The sequence below is a fragment of the Leptonotus elevatus genome, chromosome 17, assembly GCF_054856555.1.
Source record: "Leptonotus elevatus isolate MCC_2025b chromosome 17, RoL_Lele_1.0, whole genome shotgun sequence".
Taxonomy (NCBI): domain Eukaryota; kingdom Metazoa; phylum Chordata; class Actinopteri; order Syngnathiformes; family Syngnathidae; genus Leptonotus; species Leptonotus elevatus.
The window spans coordinates 14,474,669-14,493,021 of NC_141255.1; the positions used below are offsets into that span (position 1 = coordinate 14,474,669).

Consider the following 18,353-nt stretch of genomic DNA (forward strand, 5'->3'; position numbering starts at 1 on the left):
TGTTAGTTACCGGTAAGAGTTTCTCCTCTTTTTATTTTATTTTTAAACATTCCTGGATTTTTGTCATCATTTCATTAGTGACGAGTTCATGAATCTTAATGACCAATTTCATGCATACGGCAGCAATGAAGCATCGTTATGCCTTGGTGGAGGTCATGATATAAAATGTTGGTCTCTCAGTCAGCTCATTGTCATTATGAGGGGACCTGATGTGAAACTACAAATAAAAGGAGGTTTTGTGGTCAGAGCTGGAATTTTTATGTTCATTTTCATGACATGATATTGGATTGTGTGCGCAGCGGTGCTCTTGTCACCGAGAATAAGCTAAGCACCGTCTCAGACTTGTAATGCAGAGCAGAGCGAAAATGTAAAAAGCAAAAATCCTCTTGCTCTGACCCTTTTCTCTCTCACAAGAGTCCATTACCGGTGATAAACACTGTGCTTTGTATCAGCTGGATGCACCTGGCATTACCACCGATGCCTAAGAAAGCAATTAGCGGCCCATCTAGTTGCGGTGATGCCCACGGGTGGTGTAATGGATGAGTGCCAGGATCCATACGACGAGGGTGGCAAAGGTTTCTTTTGTTTAGCACACCAACGTAGAATTAAAAGTGTTAGCCTCTAGGGGTGCAACGATACATGCATCCGGATTCAGAATTTTTTCAGTCGATCTGTCAATAACGCTAGAACTTGAAGGAAAGAAAGAAAGAAAGAAAGAAAGATTACCTATGTACTGTGATGAAAAGGTTTTAAGGACTGCAGTTGGGTCACAATTATGTCAAAATGTTAGGTATTACACCGATTTGACCCTGTAACACTGTGATCTGTGACCTGCACAAGCAAGGACAATTCCAAAACCATGTGGTGATGTGCATGTGATCAGCACTAGTTTCCTGCTGCATTGCACTCTGGGTAATGACCCATAGTTTCTCAATCCCCAGCTTTGCATCTAACAGAGGGATCATTTCTCATGCCGGAGGGGGTGGACTCAAACATCTGATTGTGACAACGGGGGACCCGGCTTCAAATTGCTGACAGGCCACAAAAAAATAATTTTCATGGACGTTTTAGTGCGACCAGCGGAATTTCCTGGGCACTGGCGTGAACAAAATGATGACACTACTATTAGCATAATAGCCCTCACGTGCGCACATGTCGTCATTATGGATCTTTATAACGTCAGACAAAAGCAGTTAAACATTGGGCAAGGCATGCTGGCATGCATGCCAGCACCGCTCGCCTTTCCGCGCCGAAGTCGAGCGGAACATAGAGCCGTAGCATCTGGAAAATACCGGTTTGAACTGCGACGCTAAAGTTGCAGTAGGCCTTGGGGACACGCTGAGTGCACCAAGCGAGTGATGGGTTGCCTGCAAACAGACGCTTAGCACTCAAGCTTTACAACACCTTTCTTGGGATGCTAAAAGACGGAAAAAAAATAAACGCAAAAACGCTTTATGATCAGCTGGCACTGTCAGGGAGCAATTACTGATCGATAAAGATACCCAGAGGACGGATCAATATTTTGCTCTGCAGTGCCTTTTTGGAGGATCTTCTACGTAATACATGGAAGATAAAGCAAGCTTTGGGGTAATTTTACCAAAGCATTATCGCTCTTGTAATTTTGTGTCTGCATTACCAGTCGTCTCGATTGCGTAATCTGCTACATTGATTTGCACACTACTGGTACCGATGGTTCTCCCTTCCTTGGGGGTGAAGCCGTTTATTTCAAGTCTTGCTTTGGCCATTTTTAACAGGTTGGACATTGGTTTGATTGGCTTTTTTTCATCCCTCAGTGATTCCAATAATGCTGATTTTTGCTTCAGGTGATTTGAACTGGAATGGCAATAAAGGAGGATAAGGAGGTCTTCTCACCATAGACTGCAGTATTGCTCAATGGGCCGCATTGTCTTCCTTAAGGACCACAGATGTTCATCCCTTTTGCCTGTATTTTTCCCTACCCTGGCACATATTATTTACCTCCTTATGTTTACTCATTCCACCTTCTTTCTTTCCTTTTCACAGGCGCTACGACACAAATCCGGTGTGCGCTGACATGCAGGGCCAGATCCTTGCGTGCTACAAAGAAAACGCCGGCAAAACCCTTCATTGCTCCAACATAGCAGCCATGTACCTGCTGTGTGTCAACAATGCCAAACAGGTGCGTGGATTAACATCACATATCATTAATTACTGCATATTTGACTTCAGGCCTGCTTGTTGAAATTCATAGGGCTGCTTTTGCATGTGTTAATGCAGTCAGAAAAATGTTGGAATGCTGCTTAAATAACTGGCTTGTTTTTTCTGTGAAGAAAAATAAGCATGCAGCCTCACGGACAGATGACATGTAAGTTGTCTTTCGCTTCATTATATGTGAGAATTTAGTAAGGAATCAAACAATAAGTCAAGAGTGCAGTGGAACCTCAGTTTTTGGTTTGTTTGTTTTTTGTACAAATAATGCATCTTGGTCGGTGTTCAGCACACATCAAGGCATTTTTTTTTAAACAACTCAAAGTAATGACCTCGGGGAAACTTTTGTCCAACACATCCTGTTAAGAGTCAGACCTTCAAAATAAAAGCACATAGTAAAATCAGTTTCACCAAACTTTCTTGAGCTGTAATGTGGCTTATTTATTCATCACACTCATTAACAAGCACAAACAGTTTGAGTGCGACTGTCAAATAAAGTGTGGTAAAACTGTTCCAATACTGGCGTGCTGCTATTTTGAAGGCTTGACTTTTGGCTGGATGTTGCTTCAAAATTGCCACAACCTGCCGGAGTATTGCTGAGCCAACCAGGAGGTTTTCATTTCTTTGCTTTTGCTTTATTTCTTTATTTGCATTCCTTTCTTTTGATTTATTACAATTCAGTTGTAGTCACTTTATGGAAGTGAAGCTGAGGATCCACTGTATTACAATAGAGATACACTATTTCAATAATAATAATACTCAGCAACACCTCCTCAAATGTGGCCAACATATAATGCTTTACTTTGAAAAATCCAAAGATTCACATTGTATGAAATCCTGCCAAATTCTCACAATAGGCTCCCTCAGCTCATTTCATGACATAGACGTGTTATCCCCTCTTAACGAATATAGAAAATGCACACGATGCTCTTTTACAGTAGAATTACAGTTGTAACGTCATGCCTTATTTCCCTAATACCTGCGTACTTCTGTGTTTGTGCTTTAATGTCATTACACTTGGCCAGCATTAATCTCTGCACAATTCTCTTCCCCAAGTGCCAAGCGAAAATGCAGTAGCACTAAAGCCACTCGAGTGGATGCTAACTTGATTTCCGGGCACTCACTATGCGATCTATAACCACCGCTAGCCTCCCCAAAAGACTTATTTACATTCATGGAGCTTTTTTTTATTCGATTTTTTTTCTTTTACAATTTCATAGTTTTTACGGCAAATGAGGTAAACTGCTCTCGCTTATATGAAAGTTCCATGCGGGCAGATTTTTAAGCTTTGAGTCATGTAAATTGCAAGGATGTTTTATTCATGGCGTGGGTGCGCTTGCGTTTTAGCGGCAGCTACCTGTAGCCCCGTCAGGCTGCTGTTATATGATCTTGTAAATTGTTTTGAAGCCAGCCTGCCGACGATATGGTTATCCCAACCCGTGTTTATCGGCCCACGGCAATCGCAGCACACTCTTGCTTGTCTGGGCTTTATCTGACTTGTTTTTAAAGTCATTAGGTGCCAAAGAGACACTTTTTGTGATAAGGCTCCAAAGCAATAATATGCAGAGTGACGCAGCCAAGAAGAAAAAAGAAAGAAAAATGATGCTGATAGTGATGACCACGATTAGGATGTTTACTCTGCGTAGCAGGAAGCTGCGCATGCTTACAAATGTCAAAGGCTGCAATTTTGACCCGCTGGACGATCCAAGCGGTCTGTTAAAAGACGCCTCAGATCTATTCACCCTTCTTTGCCCTTCATCTTAAATCCAGATTAAAAACAGCAACAGCGAATCCCCAAATCTCACTTTTCTAAGATTGACTCTTCAACTTGACCCAGACAGGACAACAGGAGGCTTTTGTCACTGATAATTACTCTTATCACAGCAGTCATTGATGACATTTCGACCCACTTCGACTGCCTTTAATGCCCTCGTCGCCATCCCTTCTCCCAGTGTCCTTAGTCCTATTTCTAATGCATTCAGTGCTTAACACGTCCAGTTAGCAAACAGTAAGTCTGAGGCAGCCGAAGGGCAAGCAGGATAAAGCCTGACTCCTTCTCTTTCCCTCTCCTCCCTCTCGTTCCCTTTCAGCGAGTTTATCAGCCGGCCTGATCTCCGCCACGTCCACGGCTGCTCTCCCTCATTGCGTATTCCCGCCGCATGAGTGGCCCCTGCTCCCTATCTTTCCCTTGTCCACTTCATTTCTTCCCCTGACCCTTCCCTCGCTCTGCCTCGCATCCTCGAGCTGCGTTTGTGCTTTCAGAGCTTTGCAAGTGTGACAATGAAGAAAAAGCTGCGAGGACGAATAACAACTCCAGCGAAGACAGCTCGGTCGCTGTTCCTCTATAGTTTGGATTAATTAATCGCTCAGGAGTTAGGATAGACCACTTGAAATCCTCACAAATGGTGATTCTTCAGACATTTTACAGGCTTCCAATTTTGTGGCCATGCACTATTCTTCTAGTTTTGATAAATGCTTCTTCTGTATGACCTTGACCAAGGTTCCCAGCAGCCGGAGAGTCGATTCTTTTTTTTCTTTTTTTTCTGGAGAGCTCAGTATTGTTCATTCGGTAATTTTACCGATTTTATTTTGTATGTGCGTGAGGCCGTCATGAGACCAGAGGAAGGACCAAAGAAAAGAAAGGAAAGTGAAATCCAGCACCGACCAGACACCACCCACCACCCACCAGGCCACCAACCAGAGTCCTTCACCAACCCCAGAAACATCTAAATTCCAACAAATCAAGGAGACCTCAAGAGACCAAAGGAGAGACTGAGGAAAGGAAGGAAGGAAGGAAGGAAGGAAGGAAGGAAGGGAGGACAGACGAAGCAGAGTGAGATCCACAGACACCAGCCTCCACCGATTCAACGACCAGAGGAAGAAGCAGATTGTGTCTGAGTTTCGATAGATGCTGGTGTGGTGGATCTGGCATGCATGAAAATCTCCACCAAAGAGGGGAGCCGTCAGCCCCTGCCAGGACAGAGCAAGCGCAACACCTCAGGGCCCCCCAGGCCACGGCAGCGCCAAGGGACAACCCCCCGGGCCCCGCTGGAGAGCAAACCCAGGAGCAGGAGCGCCCCCCACCCCAACACGGCCCGCGCCCCAACCCAACGCAGCAGGACTGGGCACTGCAGGCCCGCCAGGCACCCCACCGGTCCACAGCCCCCGCCCCCATCCACCCCCGCCATCCACCCCAACCCAGCCCCAGCCGTCCCCAGGCCCCCAAACCCGGTTCCTTGGGCCCGCCCGAGGTGCCAGGAGGTCCACCGGAGCAGGGCGGGCACAACACCAACTCACCCACCCGCCCGGCCCTCGTAGCCCCGAGACCCGGGCTACGGATGGAGCCACCGGCCCAGGGGAGGGGGAGGAAGGCGGACAGGGGAGTGGGAAGGGACGGGGGAAGGAGACGACAAGAAGGGCAAGGGGCAGCGGCAGGGCCGCAGAGAGAGGAGGAGGAAGGGTGACGAGGGAGAAGGGACAGGGAGGCGGAGGACGGGTGGGGATAGGCGAGGAGGGAGAGGCAGCAAGGGGAAGGAAGAGGGAGGGGAGAGGGAACCACGGGGCACCCCGGCGGCCCACAGGCCCCGAACCGCGTCGCCGGGCCCGTAGAGTCGATTCTAATTGGTGCAATGAAAACACAGCAGAGTCCCGATTAGTCACAGGAAATTGGCACCTTTAAGCCAGCTCTTGTCTCGTCGATGCTGTTGATTTTTTTGGTTCTTCCGGACCATAAAAAAAGAAAAAGAAAAGACAAACAAGCTGACCAACAAATTGTTCTGCTTCAACCAGTAGTGATAGTCAGTCACATAAGCTGTTGATTCTCCCTTAAATACTTCTGACCATTTTGTCATTAGGCCTACAATGTTACTACAGAAAGTACCAATTTGCAGTATGGAATCACCTTCCAAGTGTAGACTGGACAAAGCAGGTGGCACTTTTACAGGTTGATCAATAATAATAGGGCTTTTTATTTTTTTAGAGGATTTGGACTTGTTTAATCCACAAGCCATACCGCATGACTCTCTCTGAAGCTATCTCCCTGGCGGGCTCCTTCTTCATTTCCCCGCCTTCATCCTTCGTCTAAGGCAGTGTTCATCCGCCGTCTTTAGCCACAGCAGCCGAGTTCAAATGGTTATTGACAGCCAGTGCCGGGTATTTGTGGTCCCACTTATCGCAAACACGGAATCCACTGCCCTTGGGTGCTCTCTCGACGGCTCTATCCCATCCCGCCCCCGCCCCCCACCCGCCATCCCTATTGTACTTGCATGCCTTCCTCTTTGTCTTGTCTACCCCGTGTGACATAACCTCCTTGTCTTTGCCTATTTTCATTTTGAGCTTTGTTGTTTGTTTTTCTCCAGACCAAGTTGAGGACCGGTGGTTAAGGAAGAAAGGCAATAAGAACGGTGGCGCAATCAAGAGTTTATTGTGTGGGATTACTGTTTATCGACCGACTGAAAAGCCGCAAAAACACCAAGAGGAGAAGATTGAGTCAGCACCGAACCCTAAGTCAGATCTGAAGCCCTGTCATGTATCTCTCCCACGGAAGTATCATGGAGGCAGTGACACTTTTCCCTGTTTGAGGCCTTGAAAGGACACTGACAATACACGAGAAGCACCGAGTGGAAGACAGCTACAAGCCATACCTGAACTCCTCCCACGTACCTCTCTCGTAATTCCAGTGCCCATAGGAAAATATTTTTGCAAACAGTCCTGTTTTGATCATCATAATTCTATGCACTACCTTGTACCCAATTACACACGTTCGGTCACATCAATGTTATACTTCGTCTTATTAATGTAACTCTCCAGACCACCATGTGATCAGAGGAAAATAAAAGATGCTGCAACTGTTGTTGAACTTTTTCCCCCTTTTTTAATATTCAGCAGGCGCCCGCCTTGTGTCTCGCATGTTTTATGCTAATAACGGCAGGCGTCTTTGATGGATGCGCGACCGTGTCGTGTTTGTTGCAGCGACATTTTGCCAAGATGAGCCCGGGAGGCGGCTGCGCTGGGGAACCGGCTCTTCGGCTCCATAATGTGTTTTGTTTTTTCTCCTCCTTTTTCCTCCCCTTGTCCCTGTTCAGTCTCCCGGGCTAATGTTTTCATGGAAGAGACAGCAGCTTCTCCATGCTTTCTCAACTCTTCGACTCAGTCTTTTTATGCTGGAGTTTGACGTGCAGGCAGGTGATAGCTGAGAGGATACAATCTTAATTCCGAATCATGAGAAAGTGAGCGTGGGTGATGGACAGAGGGAGAGAGGAAGTCTGTGTGCATGCAAGCATGAGATTCTTTGTGATTAATCCCCCTCCGTCTGTCATTCAGCTGGCCTGACTTCTGGTCTCTCCCAGAGGTTAAGGGTTGACTTGTATTATACTGTGTGTGTTGGAGGGCTTTTCTAAAGGTCGGGGATAATGACTCTCGGAGTTCACGACAGGTGCCAATTTCTGTGGCGTGTCTCCCAGTGACCCGCTGCCTTCTTAGGCCAAGCTAAGCCTGCAATGAGGTTAGATGCCCTGGAATCAAATTAAGAGATGGCGGCGGTGAATCATGCCATCTAAACACGGGGGATTTATGAACGCCTGCACAATCTCAACTGTGTTATTAATTCAGAAATCGTCTCTGGAAAGTCTCAACAATGGCTTGGAGTTCGCCTCCGCAAACTGATTTTACAGCATCAAGCCGCTTTAGTTTGATATATTAACATGATAGGGCCAGATGCAACGCTGGTCTGGCTTGATTGGAATTGCATGCACAGATATTTTTTGTTGTTCCAATTTGGATGGAAATGTATTGTGGCAGTTCGAATCAAACAAAACAACAGTTTCAACAAGCATTGCCCATATGTCCTTGACTTGGAGCTGCTGAAGTTGAAGTGCAGAGTTAAAATTCAGATCAGGTGTGCCAAGGGGGCCAGCGGCAGCGCGGTGATGGACGTGATCAAGTACAGGAAAGCCTACCTGGGCTGAAGGTGAGTTGAAATTGAGTCCCAATGGTGACTTGCATGTGTAAACAAAGAAGATTGGGCTGCGATAATGACAACTGAAATTTGGATCTAAGCATCCATGAATATCGTCGCTGTCAAAATCAGGAAATCAAAAAACACTGCTTCAAGTTGCTATTGCCCCTCATATTGCTATCATATAGCATTACACAGCAACATCAACACAAATTAATTAATTAAAAACCTTAGATAAAGCAAAACAACTTTAATGGGGTGTATGCCACGGAGGAGGCGGGACTTTCTGGTTTTCACACATCAGCTTAGTTTTCGTTTCCTGTTTGCGACATGTGGGCCGCGTCCCAAATCTTGTGCTTCCGCCTTTGTGACCCTCGGTTGCGCGTTCCCGTCAACGGGTGCGAGTGTGGAGTGCACTAGCGTGTCTGTCTCTGTGTCAGAAGCATTTCAGAGAGTTGAGACGCTCTGCGCGCTCCCGCCCATCCGCCATTGGGGAGAGCAGTGTTGCGGGTGCGAGTGTTGGAATGCGGCCATCAGTGGCCGGAAATGACGCTGATGTGTGAAACCCGGAAATCGGAAGTCCGTGGCATCTACCCCATACTTGACAAAAGCCGGTGACTGTGGTTATGCTGCCTTCCCAAAACTCATTTCAAAGGTCTTAGAGCCATGAATGATTAAATGTGGCTGTTCAGTTCCTTGTGCACCGAATAACAAAATGAGCTTACTCAAATATGTCGGAATTCTCTATTTGTACTTGTTATTTTGTAAAAGACTACCGATTTTTAATCTTGAGGCGACATTGCTGCACGGCTCCCACGTAGTGAGGAAGAGGGACATTTTCACCACACTTGCCTTACAGCTGAGCATTCCAAGAGTTAATCGATAACCTCTTCAGCAATTTTCAACTCTTTAAAATGGTTAATAATGTGTAAAAATTACATGGGCACAGATCAAAAGTCAAGATTTGTAAAATTATATGAAAATGATCATATTTTTTTAATACGAGGTTTCAACTTGACAACGATGCTATGTCATGTTTACAGTCATTTTTTTGTTAACTTCTGGTTACAACATTGCTGCGGCCTGATCTTCCTTTAGATGAACAACTTTCTCTGGTGATAAAAATCCACTGTGCTATTCTATGATAAATCACTGGAATTGACTGAAGACAAGTGTAGCTATTAAAATATCTTTGTTTTAAAGCATTTGGAAGTGATGGATTTTTTTTGTGATACTTTTTTGTATTCTTTTTAATTTCTACAGGCTTATCTATTGTCATGACAACTTATTTTGAATTAATGACCTTCTCAGAAGAAAAATCACCATTCGTCTTCCCATCTGTCTGTCCGCATCCATCCATTGATTTTTGTTTCATTTTTGTTTTTTGGTGTAGCTCCACTCTGCCTCTGCACGTTCCCTCGATGTTCCCAAGGCGACTCGCTTCCATCTTTCGGCGCGTCTCCAGCCCATCAAGACGGCTGTCCACTCAAATTGATTTTGGTAAGGAGCCCTTGTTCATTGAGGACAGTGGTGAAACACAGCAATGTTTCCTTGGATGCCAGCATTGCGAGCAAGAGGCAAACCCTCCATTGTAGTGATGGGCAGGCAGATGGCAGGCTGCACTGATGCTTCTGCCCAACCTGATGGATCCATTCATCAACATGCCACGGCTCCCCTTACAATTTACAACTTCACATCTCTTTCCTATTCACTCACTTCCTTCTTATTTTCTCTTTTTCTTCCGATTGTTAGCATTGTTAGTGTTAGCATTAAGCTAATCTGACTTTATCAAGGCAAATCTGTGAGGATATTGGAAACATGAAGTTTAGTTAGACAGTATACATCAAGTATAAGTGGCAATAAACTAGGGCTGGGTATCGATTCTAATTTCCTCAATTGATTCGATTTTGATTCACAAGGGTTCAGTCCCTATTCGATTCGATCCGCTTCAATTCAGTCGATATTGATTAATTATGGAACATCAATTTTTCTTAAACATCAAAGGCATGATTAAAAACTTCACAAACATAAATTCCAAATTAAATTTTGTGGAGGCAGTACCTGGTTAAATAATTCAATAATTGTAAATGAAGATTTTGAATGGTCTTAAAATGCAATAAGTCAGGTCTTTCATTAATTTAAGAAAATACTTTTCAATTCATGTGAACAATAAATTTCAAGAAAACGGTAAGATACAATTAAAAATAGCCTTTACATTTTTTTTTTTATGAATTTATGGGGAAAAAAAGATAATCGATTCGTGGTTTTATGAATCTATATCAGACTCAAAAAGGAAAACCGATTCAATATCGATGATTCTATTTTTTTAAACCCAGCCCTACAATAAACAGCTTGAAGACCCTTTTCCTAGCCCCCCAAAATGTTTGGGGGAAAAAACAGCCATATATATCCAATAAGTGTTTTGTTTGTTTAAAAAAAAAAAAAAAAGCTCCATAACAAAAACAAATACTGAAAGCAACTGGGCGAATGGCCGAATCGATGGGTGTGGAATCACGGGTGTGGCTTTGATTTCGCAATGGGTCAACACGCCATGGATCCTCAAGGACTGATAGGTTGCAGTGCATATGTCCAACAAATATGCATGTCCTAAGTTAATTCTCAACAAACATTTTGAAGCGTTTGATGGCATTTTCACACTGCGCTAAACCTGTTAGACGGCCGCACCGAAGCCCATCCAACCGTCAACTCTGAGGGGCCATTTTAGACTAATCCCTCAGTACTGTAAAATAAGTTTTCTCGCCCTTTACTGGGGGATTTAAATGACTTGTACAAATGCAAAGCGCTTGTTTGGCCTCACATGCTTGCAGTATTTCTATACATGCAGACACGCAAGACAGAGAGAAGAGTAATTTATTATTTACAGTACAACAGGCTTTAGTGCATGTTGTGGACAGAAGGCCGCAGGCCAAACAGGAGATATTGCACGATAAAAACACACAGTGGTGCGTCGTGTTCAAGGTCCCAGTCTTGACACAAAGCCTCGGGGCGTGCATGTCTCCACATGTGATCATGTCGTACTAAAGGGGTCGTGCAGGGACATTACATACAGAGACAGCCGGGATCAGCAATGCACACAAAAATCCATGTGCTATCCATTGTTAATGTACAAAAAAATCTAATGATCTTTTATTTTATGAAGCATGTATAGAAATGATGTAATTCCGTAACATAATTTTTTTTTTCTGGTGTGCGCGACTTGGCCACCAGGGGGCAGTAAAAATACAGCCATGCACAAATGAAGAAGATTGTCACAACTACTCTACAGTGCTTGCAAGTTAAAGCAAAAAATCAGCCGAACTACTGCTCCTAAGTCGGGTCACTAGTATCGCAGCATTGCTTTATATTGTTTTTCATTGCAATTTTAAAAGTGGTCAAAAGAGACGGTATAATGAATATATGATACATTCCCTGCTGTATCAGGTGCATCATTGTGGAAATCATAGTAAAATTGTTGTGATTATTTTTTTGTATTTTAAATCCAATCTTTTTTTGGGGTCTACCAAATTATTTTATCATTTATTTTGTGATTTTTTTTTAAATTATATTTTGACCTTGTTTTAATCAATTGTATGTACAGTATGTGTGTATACATATAGATAGCAGTTCCTATATTGTTGAGTCTTTTGTCTGGTGGACACTTTGGTAGCTTTATCCAGCAGACCCTGCGGCGGTGATGGCGCTGTTCTGTGGCCTCAATAAAGGACCTTTCATGGGCAAAGAATTGATGTCTTAATTAGACCTGCTCATGTTAATCACACTTAAATATTTATCAAGAGGAATTCTTTTGTTTCGCCTTGACCTTTCTCCCCGTCGCGCTCATTAATATGTTGTTGTTGTTATTGCTCTTGAACGCCGCACCATCGCTCGCCCGCCGGGGGCCGTTATTGATTTTGATAAAGCGGACATGGCGCTTTGTACGAGTCAGCACTCGGTCGTGTGTGTCTGCTTGTGTACATGCGTGTTGGAAACACCTGAGGGCCCGATGGCAATATCAGTGATGTTTGGGAATATCTCGTTTGGCGGGTGTTTGACTGAACATCAGCATCATCCATTTGCTTGCCTTTCGTTATGACTTTGGATATTATACACTGACGGCCTGTGCACATGTAGCACTAGCGGACTAACTGTAGACAATAAGAACCATGTTAGATTCACTATCGCGCACAAACGCTTATCCAGCTTGTTAATCCATTGTGTTACGCAGCGCAAAATGAATTTGTGTGTTAAAGATAGCAGAAGTTTGCCGCTAATGACATTGGCTTCAGGGTGATAAACATTCCTCAGCACTCAGGCGAAATTATCCCGGTGTGGCCCTTTTAATGAAAGCCATTAATCATTTATTGTTTTTTTTTTCCTGGTTTTTAAAACTTCTTTTGCTCAAAAGAGTTTGTGCGTAGACTTTCTGTTAACCCCTCAGGTTAGAGTTTTGCTGCCTCCTTGCAAGTTAATGATGCGCCTAATGGAATTTAGGAGGATTTTGTACACACAAAAAAAACACTTCAGTGAAATTAGCTACTAAATAATTATTTGGAAACAAAACTAAGTGCAGTGTAGCAGGCATAATTATGGCACACAAAAGAATACAAATTTACCATTGGTGTCTGTCATGTTGAGAAGTTGTGGGCTGGGGGGGTGTCTCGGGGCGGCTTCTTCCTCAGGTCATTGAATCGGTGGAGGCTGGTGTCTGTGGATCTCACTCTGCTTCGTTTGTCCTTCCTTCCTTTCCTCAGTCTCTCCTTTGGTCTCTTGAGGTCTCCCTGATTTGTTGGAATTTAGATGTTTCTGGGGTTGGTGAAGAACTCTGGTTGGTGGCCCGGTGGGTGGTGTCTGGTCGGTGCTGGATTTCACTTTCCTTTGTTTTCTTTGGTCCTTCCTCGGGTCTCCTGACGGCGGTGTTCGGTTTAGGTGAACGGTATGGGATTTTTTAAATAGGTTTTTGGTGAACTAACAAATACGCACGCACACACGCACATACACATACTCACCCACATACAAAAAAAAAAAAGCAAGATGATGACATTACCGAATGAACAATACTGAGCACTTTAAGAAAATTAAAAAAAAAGTTTGTTTTCAAGCATTGCCATTTTTGTGCGTAAATGAAGTCGCTTTATTTATTTTATTATTTTCATTACATGTATATATATATATATATATATACAATATTGAAAATAATATACAGCCATGCCTTGACTTCCAAGTTTAAAATGATGTGAGGCGATGCTCACATCACTCAAATCGTCTTTCCTAAATGAAAGGAATTGAAATGGTAGTAATCTATCTAGCCAGTCATAAAAAAACAACAAAAATCTTTGTAACGTGTTTTTAAGAAGAAAATAACACCCATAGCATTTTTGCATTGTGTGGTAGCGTTAAGCTAGCGGGGATTCAAACTAAGTTGTTTGAAATCCACAACATCTAGTTCGTTGTTTTCTTTCAAGGCAATGCTGTAGTGGTTTCACTTTTTGTGTCAATTCCTACTGCTAAATGTTCCTCTGTTCAATCATGACGTAATGCAGAATGACAGCATCATCATATGTGACACCACAATAGACCTGCAGCAGCAAATTTTAACCTTACCCAACAACAATAATATTTTTCTGTTGCCTGCGTTTGTATGGGAGCTGCACTCATTTGTCATGTGTCACTGAAGTGTGTGTGTGCACGCGTGTGTGTGCGCGCGTGCACATAAGAGTGGACGAGCGAGAAAGTGTGGGCGGGCTGTAATCACCGCAAGCAGGTCAGGAAGTGACCACAAGCGCCTACGTGTGCGCATGCACAATCACACAACTGAATAAAAGATTTCACGTTTTGCATTTGAAATCAACGCCAAGATTTCGAAGTATCTCGCAAAACCGTGGCAAGCTTTGTGGATGTTTTCAATCTGTCATTCTCTTTGTTATAGTCCTAGAGTGACAGTGAGGAATTACTCACACTCAAACTACTGCTTGTTGTGAAGAGAGTGGATGATATTTTGGGGCTTAGTTGCAGACTTTATTATCGAGCGTGCATGTTGGGTAATTTCATTTTCAGAGTCGTATAAAAGGAAAAAAACTCATTTTAGAGTTTGTATTTGCCCAGGGTGCTGCAATACATTGTGTTTGTTGCTATTCAGATGCTATAATGGCCAACAATTGCTTTTCGAGCAAAAAAAATACCTCAACTCTTTTTGTCATTTCCTACTTAATTTCAATTTGAGACCATGTAACCATGTTGCGATTTTAAGGCACATATCTGTCATCGTTGTCAATTGTTGGAAAACAGTCCTGCCCCCAAATTTTTTGCTTTTCGTAGAACTTTTTGTGCAATTTCCTGCTAAATTCCTTAACTGACAATAATGCGGCTCTTTGATGCACTAATTTTCTCCCTTTTGAACAGAAATCTGGCAAACTTCCTCCTCCTCTGTGGACATATTTGCGGATTTGTTTGTCTCGCAGTGTTGGAAAGTATGCAGAATAAAGCAAAAGAAGGTGGAAGAAAACTTTTTTTAAATTCTCCTTATGTCCTCTTTTAGCTTACTTTCTGTTTTTATCACTCTCTCTCTCTCTCTCTCTCTCTCTCTCGCTGTATCTTGTTGTGCTTGAAATATTGAATTAATGCTGGCATCAATAAGGCAGAAGGGAAGATGGAAAAAGGTCAGATGCAAAACAAACTCAAAATGCGCATCAGCAGTGTTTGCTTTAGTCCTAAAGTAGTCAAATCAGTGTGGAGAAGAAAAGACCTTCCAGTTTCCAATTCCCCAAATCAAACAAGCGCTCATTAAAAGGCTCGCCGCCGCCGTCGTGTTCGTCGTCATCTCTCCAATTGCATTTCGCCCAAGCGCACACATCTCAGCCCCGAGATGTAATCCTCTGCTTCATTTGCATCCAAATAAGACAAAATCCAAGGGATTCTTATCCGCGATCACAGCCAATGTAGTGTGCAGTCATCAACGTTTATCAGTGTGCAAATCAGACTTGTTGTTGTTTTTTTGCACATCAATAAAAGTCAATGAAGGACACAGTGCACAGATGCATGCTGGGATGGAAGAAAAAACAACACACTTGCTTTAAACACAGCGCACTCAATAAGCCGTCTCCTGAGTTAGTTTGGAAGAGTGGCTATTCCTAGCCTTTGCTTTCATTTGTCCCTTTTCCCTCAGCTTGTCTCCTTCAGCAGGAAGCCACATAAATCCATGTCAGACTTTGTGCATGGTGTGTAGCAGTGATTCGGACGGCTCAAACACACATGACTTGTGTGCGTGCACGAGCATTGTGTGACTGGCATGCAGAGTGCACACAGCACAATGTTCTTCTCTCGCTCTCTTGTTCGTTCGCGGACAGGACTTGCGGACCTAATGAGTTGTCCTGGGACTTGACACACTCGCACATCCATGCCTACATTTGTTCTCTTTACATGTGAGGACGCAACACGGCCGTCACATTCATCTTTTTTCCCAATAAGGTTCAGTTGAAAGAACCTTAAAATCACCAAAAACATTTTTAAATGAGTATTTTTTTAATGAGTAATGTATGTATTATATTGTATACCGTATATATATATCTATTTATTTATTTATTTATTTGTGGGAAGAGACCCCCTTGATGAAATCCATCCCATTAAGGCAGTCAAATTGGACAGTGACTGCATGAAAATCCGACATCCCAAGTCGCAAATGTGATTTGAACATCTCACGTCTTGACAGTTTATTGAAAACAATGAGGCTGGCTGGCTGACCTGCTATAAAAGCAATATTGATGATATGAAAATTCCACATTATGGCCATGATTGATGATCTATTGTAGATTACACGCCCAAATATAAACCTTCACATTCAGTATGATTTGCATGTTTCTCAGTTATGGTTGTTGTTATTGCACTGGAATCTAAAATAACAAAATGGAAGATTGTAACGTGTAGATTAAAGTTTGAATTTGTGTTTTCTTACATTCGCTTAAATTGTGTTGCACCGTAACGAATGTGTTTACACACTTCACGAATGCCAACGTCTATCAACAGCAGCCATCATGCATAATTTACACACTTCCTGTTGCGTGTTAGCACACACATTAAAAGATCTGTCAGTCGTTCAGTGAAGTCATTCACACTAAGTTTGGCAAATGAAAATATTTTTTGTTGAGGCTTCTTAGCAATACTTACGAATAACTGTATCAGAAAAAAGCGTGAATTTGCCGTTTGTTGGTGTAGTTAGCAGGATTTTGCCAAAACACTATAACACATTTATGTAAAAACTTGTTGAAGTCTATCACGAAATAGAAAAGATTAGATAGAAAACATATTAAGGAACATTATCGACTTCTTAGCATTACATTTACAGTCAATTGAGTTGGAAGTGGAAATTATTGTATATTATGTTATGATGGCCAGTTGTTGTTTTTTTTAATATTGGGATTGCACCAACATTGCAGGACTGGTTTCCATCCAATTTTGTTGAGCCTGGGATGAAGTTAAAATAATTAATTTCTGTTGCAGATATGATATTAGGATGCTTTGTGTGATGCAGATAAATGCACTAGAACTTGAAGATCAAAACATTATGTTTTAATGGTCATTTGTTGGGTTCGTTATTAGAATTACACCAACACTACACAGTAACATTGGAAGTGCAAATTTAACTCCCATAGTGTTGAATTGAACACTTTCCCTGAGTTTATATAGTTCTCACCAATTCCGAGTAAAATTTACACTTCCATAAGTTTAACGCATTGGTAGAGTGAAATTACAACACCCTTAGTGTTATTATTTGACACATAAAAGTGAACATTTTACACTTAAAAGTGTTATTTCCTTTATTTTTTTTGGTATTAATTTCTCACAGTTTTGTTTTTACTTTTAACCATGAAGTGTTATTTTCATTCCTTTTTGTGTTAATTTCTCACAATTTTAGTGTTACTTCTTGACAAGTTTTTATTTTCCAACCCAAATGGAGACAGTGGGACTTGAACCTTGTACCGAGCACTTTGGGGGGCAACAACACTAACAAGTACGCCACAAGATATAATTTGCTGTGTACCTTACGAGTTTCCTCAAAACTTTGTCAAAGGGTAGCGCATTTGCGAATTTCAAGAAATTTGTGTGCCTGTCTGGTCTATACCATAATTTTGATGAGACTTACCAGAAAAGTCTGTAAATGACCTTAGGTCATCATTGCTATTTGTTGGGTTAGTCATTAGGTTTACAGCAAAACTGCCATACTGGTTTGCACAACATTTTGTAAAGGGGTAGTACATGCACAAAAATCCGGCTAAATGTTTCCGTTTGACATTTTTCTTGCACAAGTCTTAGTAGAGCCACCAAATCCAAGAGACACAACTCAAACTGAAGCTATGAAACATCTTACAATCACATATTCTACAGATTATTCCGTCAATGAATCACTTTAATTGACAAAAACATGCATGTGAGGTGCAGGTAGGCTATTATTTTTTTCACCACCCTTATGTTCTACTGTAGTATCTGTGTCGTTGAGTGTTATATGGCTTTTAAATGCAGGGCCTGGCCTGGTGAGTGACATGGGTGTCAGCGAATTATCCTTGCAATCTTTGCAGCCCTGTTTAGAACCTATCTTTAACAAGCTGGACCGCCACCTCCAGGACTGGAGGGGAAAAGCATCCCTTGGCACGCAGTTAGCGGAGGTCTGTGCTCTGAGTGTCATTCGACTGTTTGTTTGTTTGTCTCTTGGCATTTATAATTGGTGTCCCCTGTTTCCAAGCTCCCGGACCATCTGCAGCACCCACTGCTTCAACTCTTTAGGGGGACGGCTTGGAACGGATCTCCGGAGACATGGCGGGCGAAACTCACCTCACCTGGTACACATACTGGCGCACATGGACAGACAGACAGACAGACAGATAGGCGGGCAGCTGCTGTCCTGATAGGGAGGCTGACAGAGATGATCCACGGATGGGTAAACACACGCCCACGCACTCACCAAAAAAAGTATCAAGTCATCAATATGCAAACTAACTAATTAGGTGACACGATCAACACAGCCATCCATCGCAGCCTCGCAGATATATTAATATAAATGTCAGCCTAAATACTATTTACCATCTGACTGCGTATTGAAAAGCTATTTACTATCCAAATCAATGGAATTTGAATGTGTCATTCACGGCGCATGAGAGCTCATTAGAAAAATGAGACATCACGCACGAGGCTGACACATGCCGTTTTGTTGCTTTTCACA

The 18,353-nt window shown here is 42.8% G+C and overlaps 1 protein-coding gene across 4 annotated transcripts in view; it reads left to right on the plus strand.

Annotated features, from left to right (window-relative positions):
• Positions 1–7,045, plus strand: part of chchd3a (coiled-coil-helix-coiled-coil-helix domain containing 3a) — a 43,475-nt gene extending 36,430 nt beyond the window's left edge. For 3 of the 4 annotated variants that reach the window (XM_086059949.1, XM_086059950.1, XM_086059952.1), the window contains 3 exons: positions 2,023–2,158; positions 2,310–2,344; positions 6,546–7,045. In XM_086059949.1, coding sequence (XP_085916075.1) covers positions 2,023–2,158; positions 2,310–2,344; positions 6,546–6,555 — 181 coding nt within the window. In that variant the 3' untranslated portion in view covers positions 6,556–7,045. The remainder of the gene's footprint in view (positions 1–2,022; positions 2,159–2,309; positions 2,345–6,545) is intronic. The other variant, XM_086059951.1, reaches the window with a different exon arrangement.
• The last annotated feature ends 11,308 nt before the right edge of the window (positions 7,046–18,353 follow it).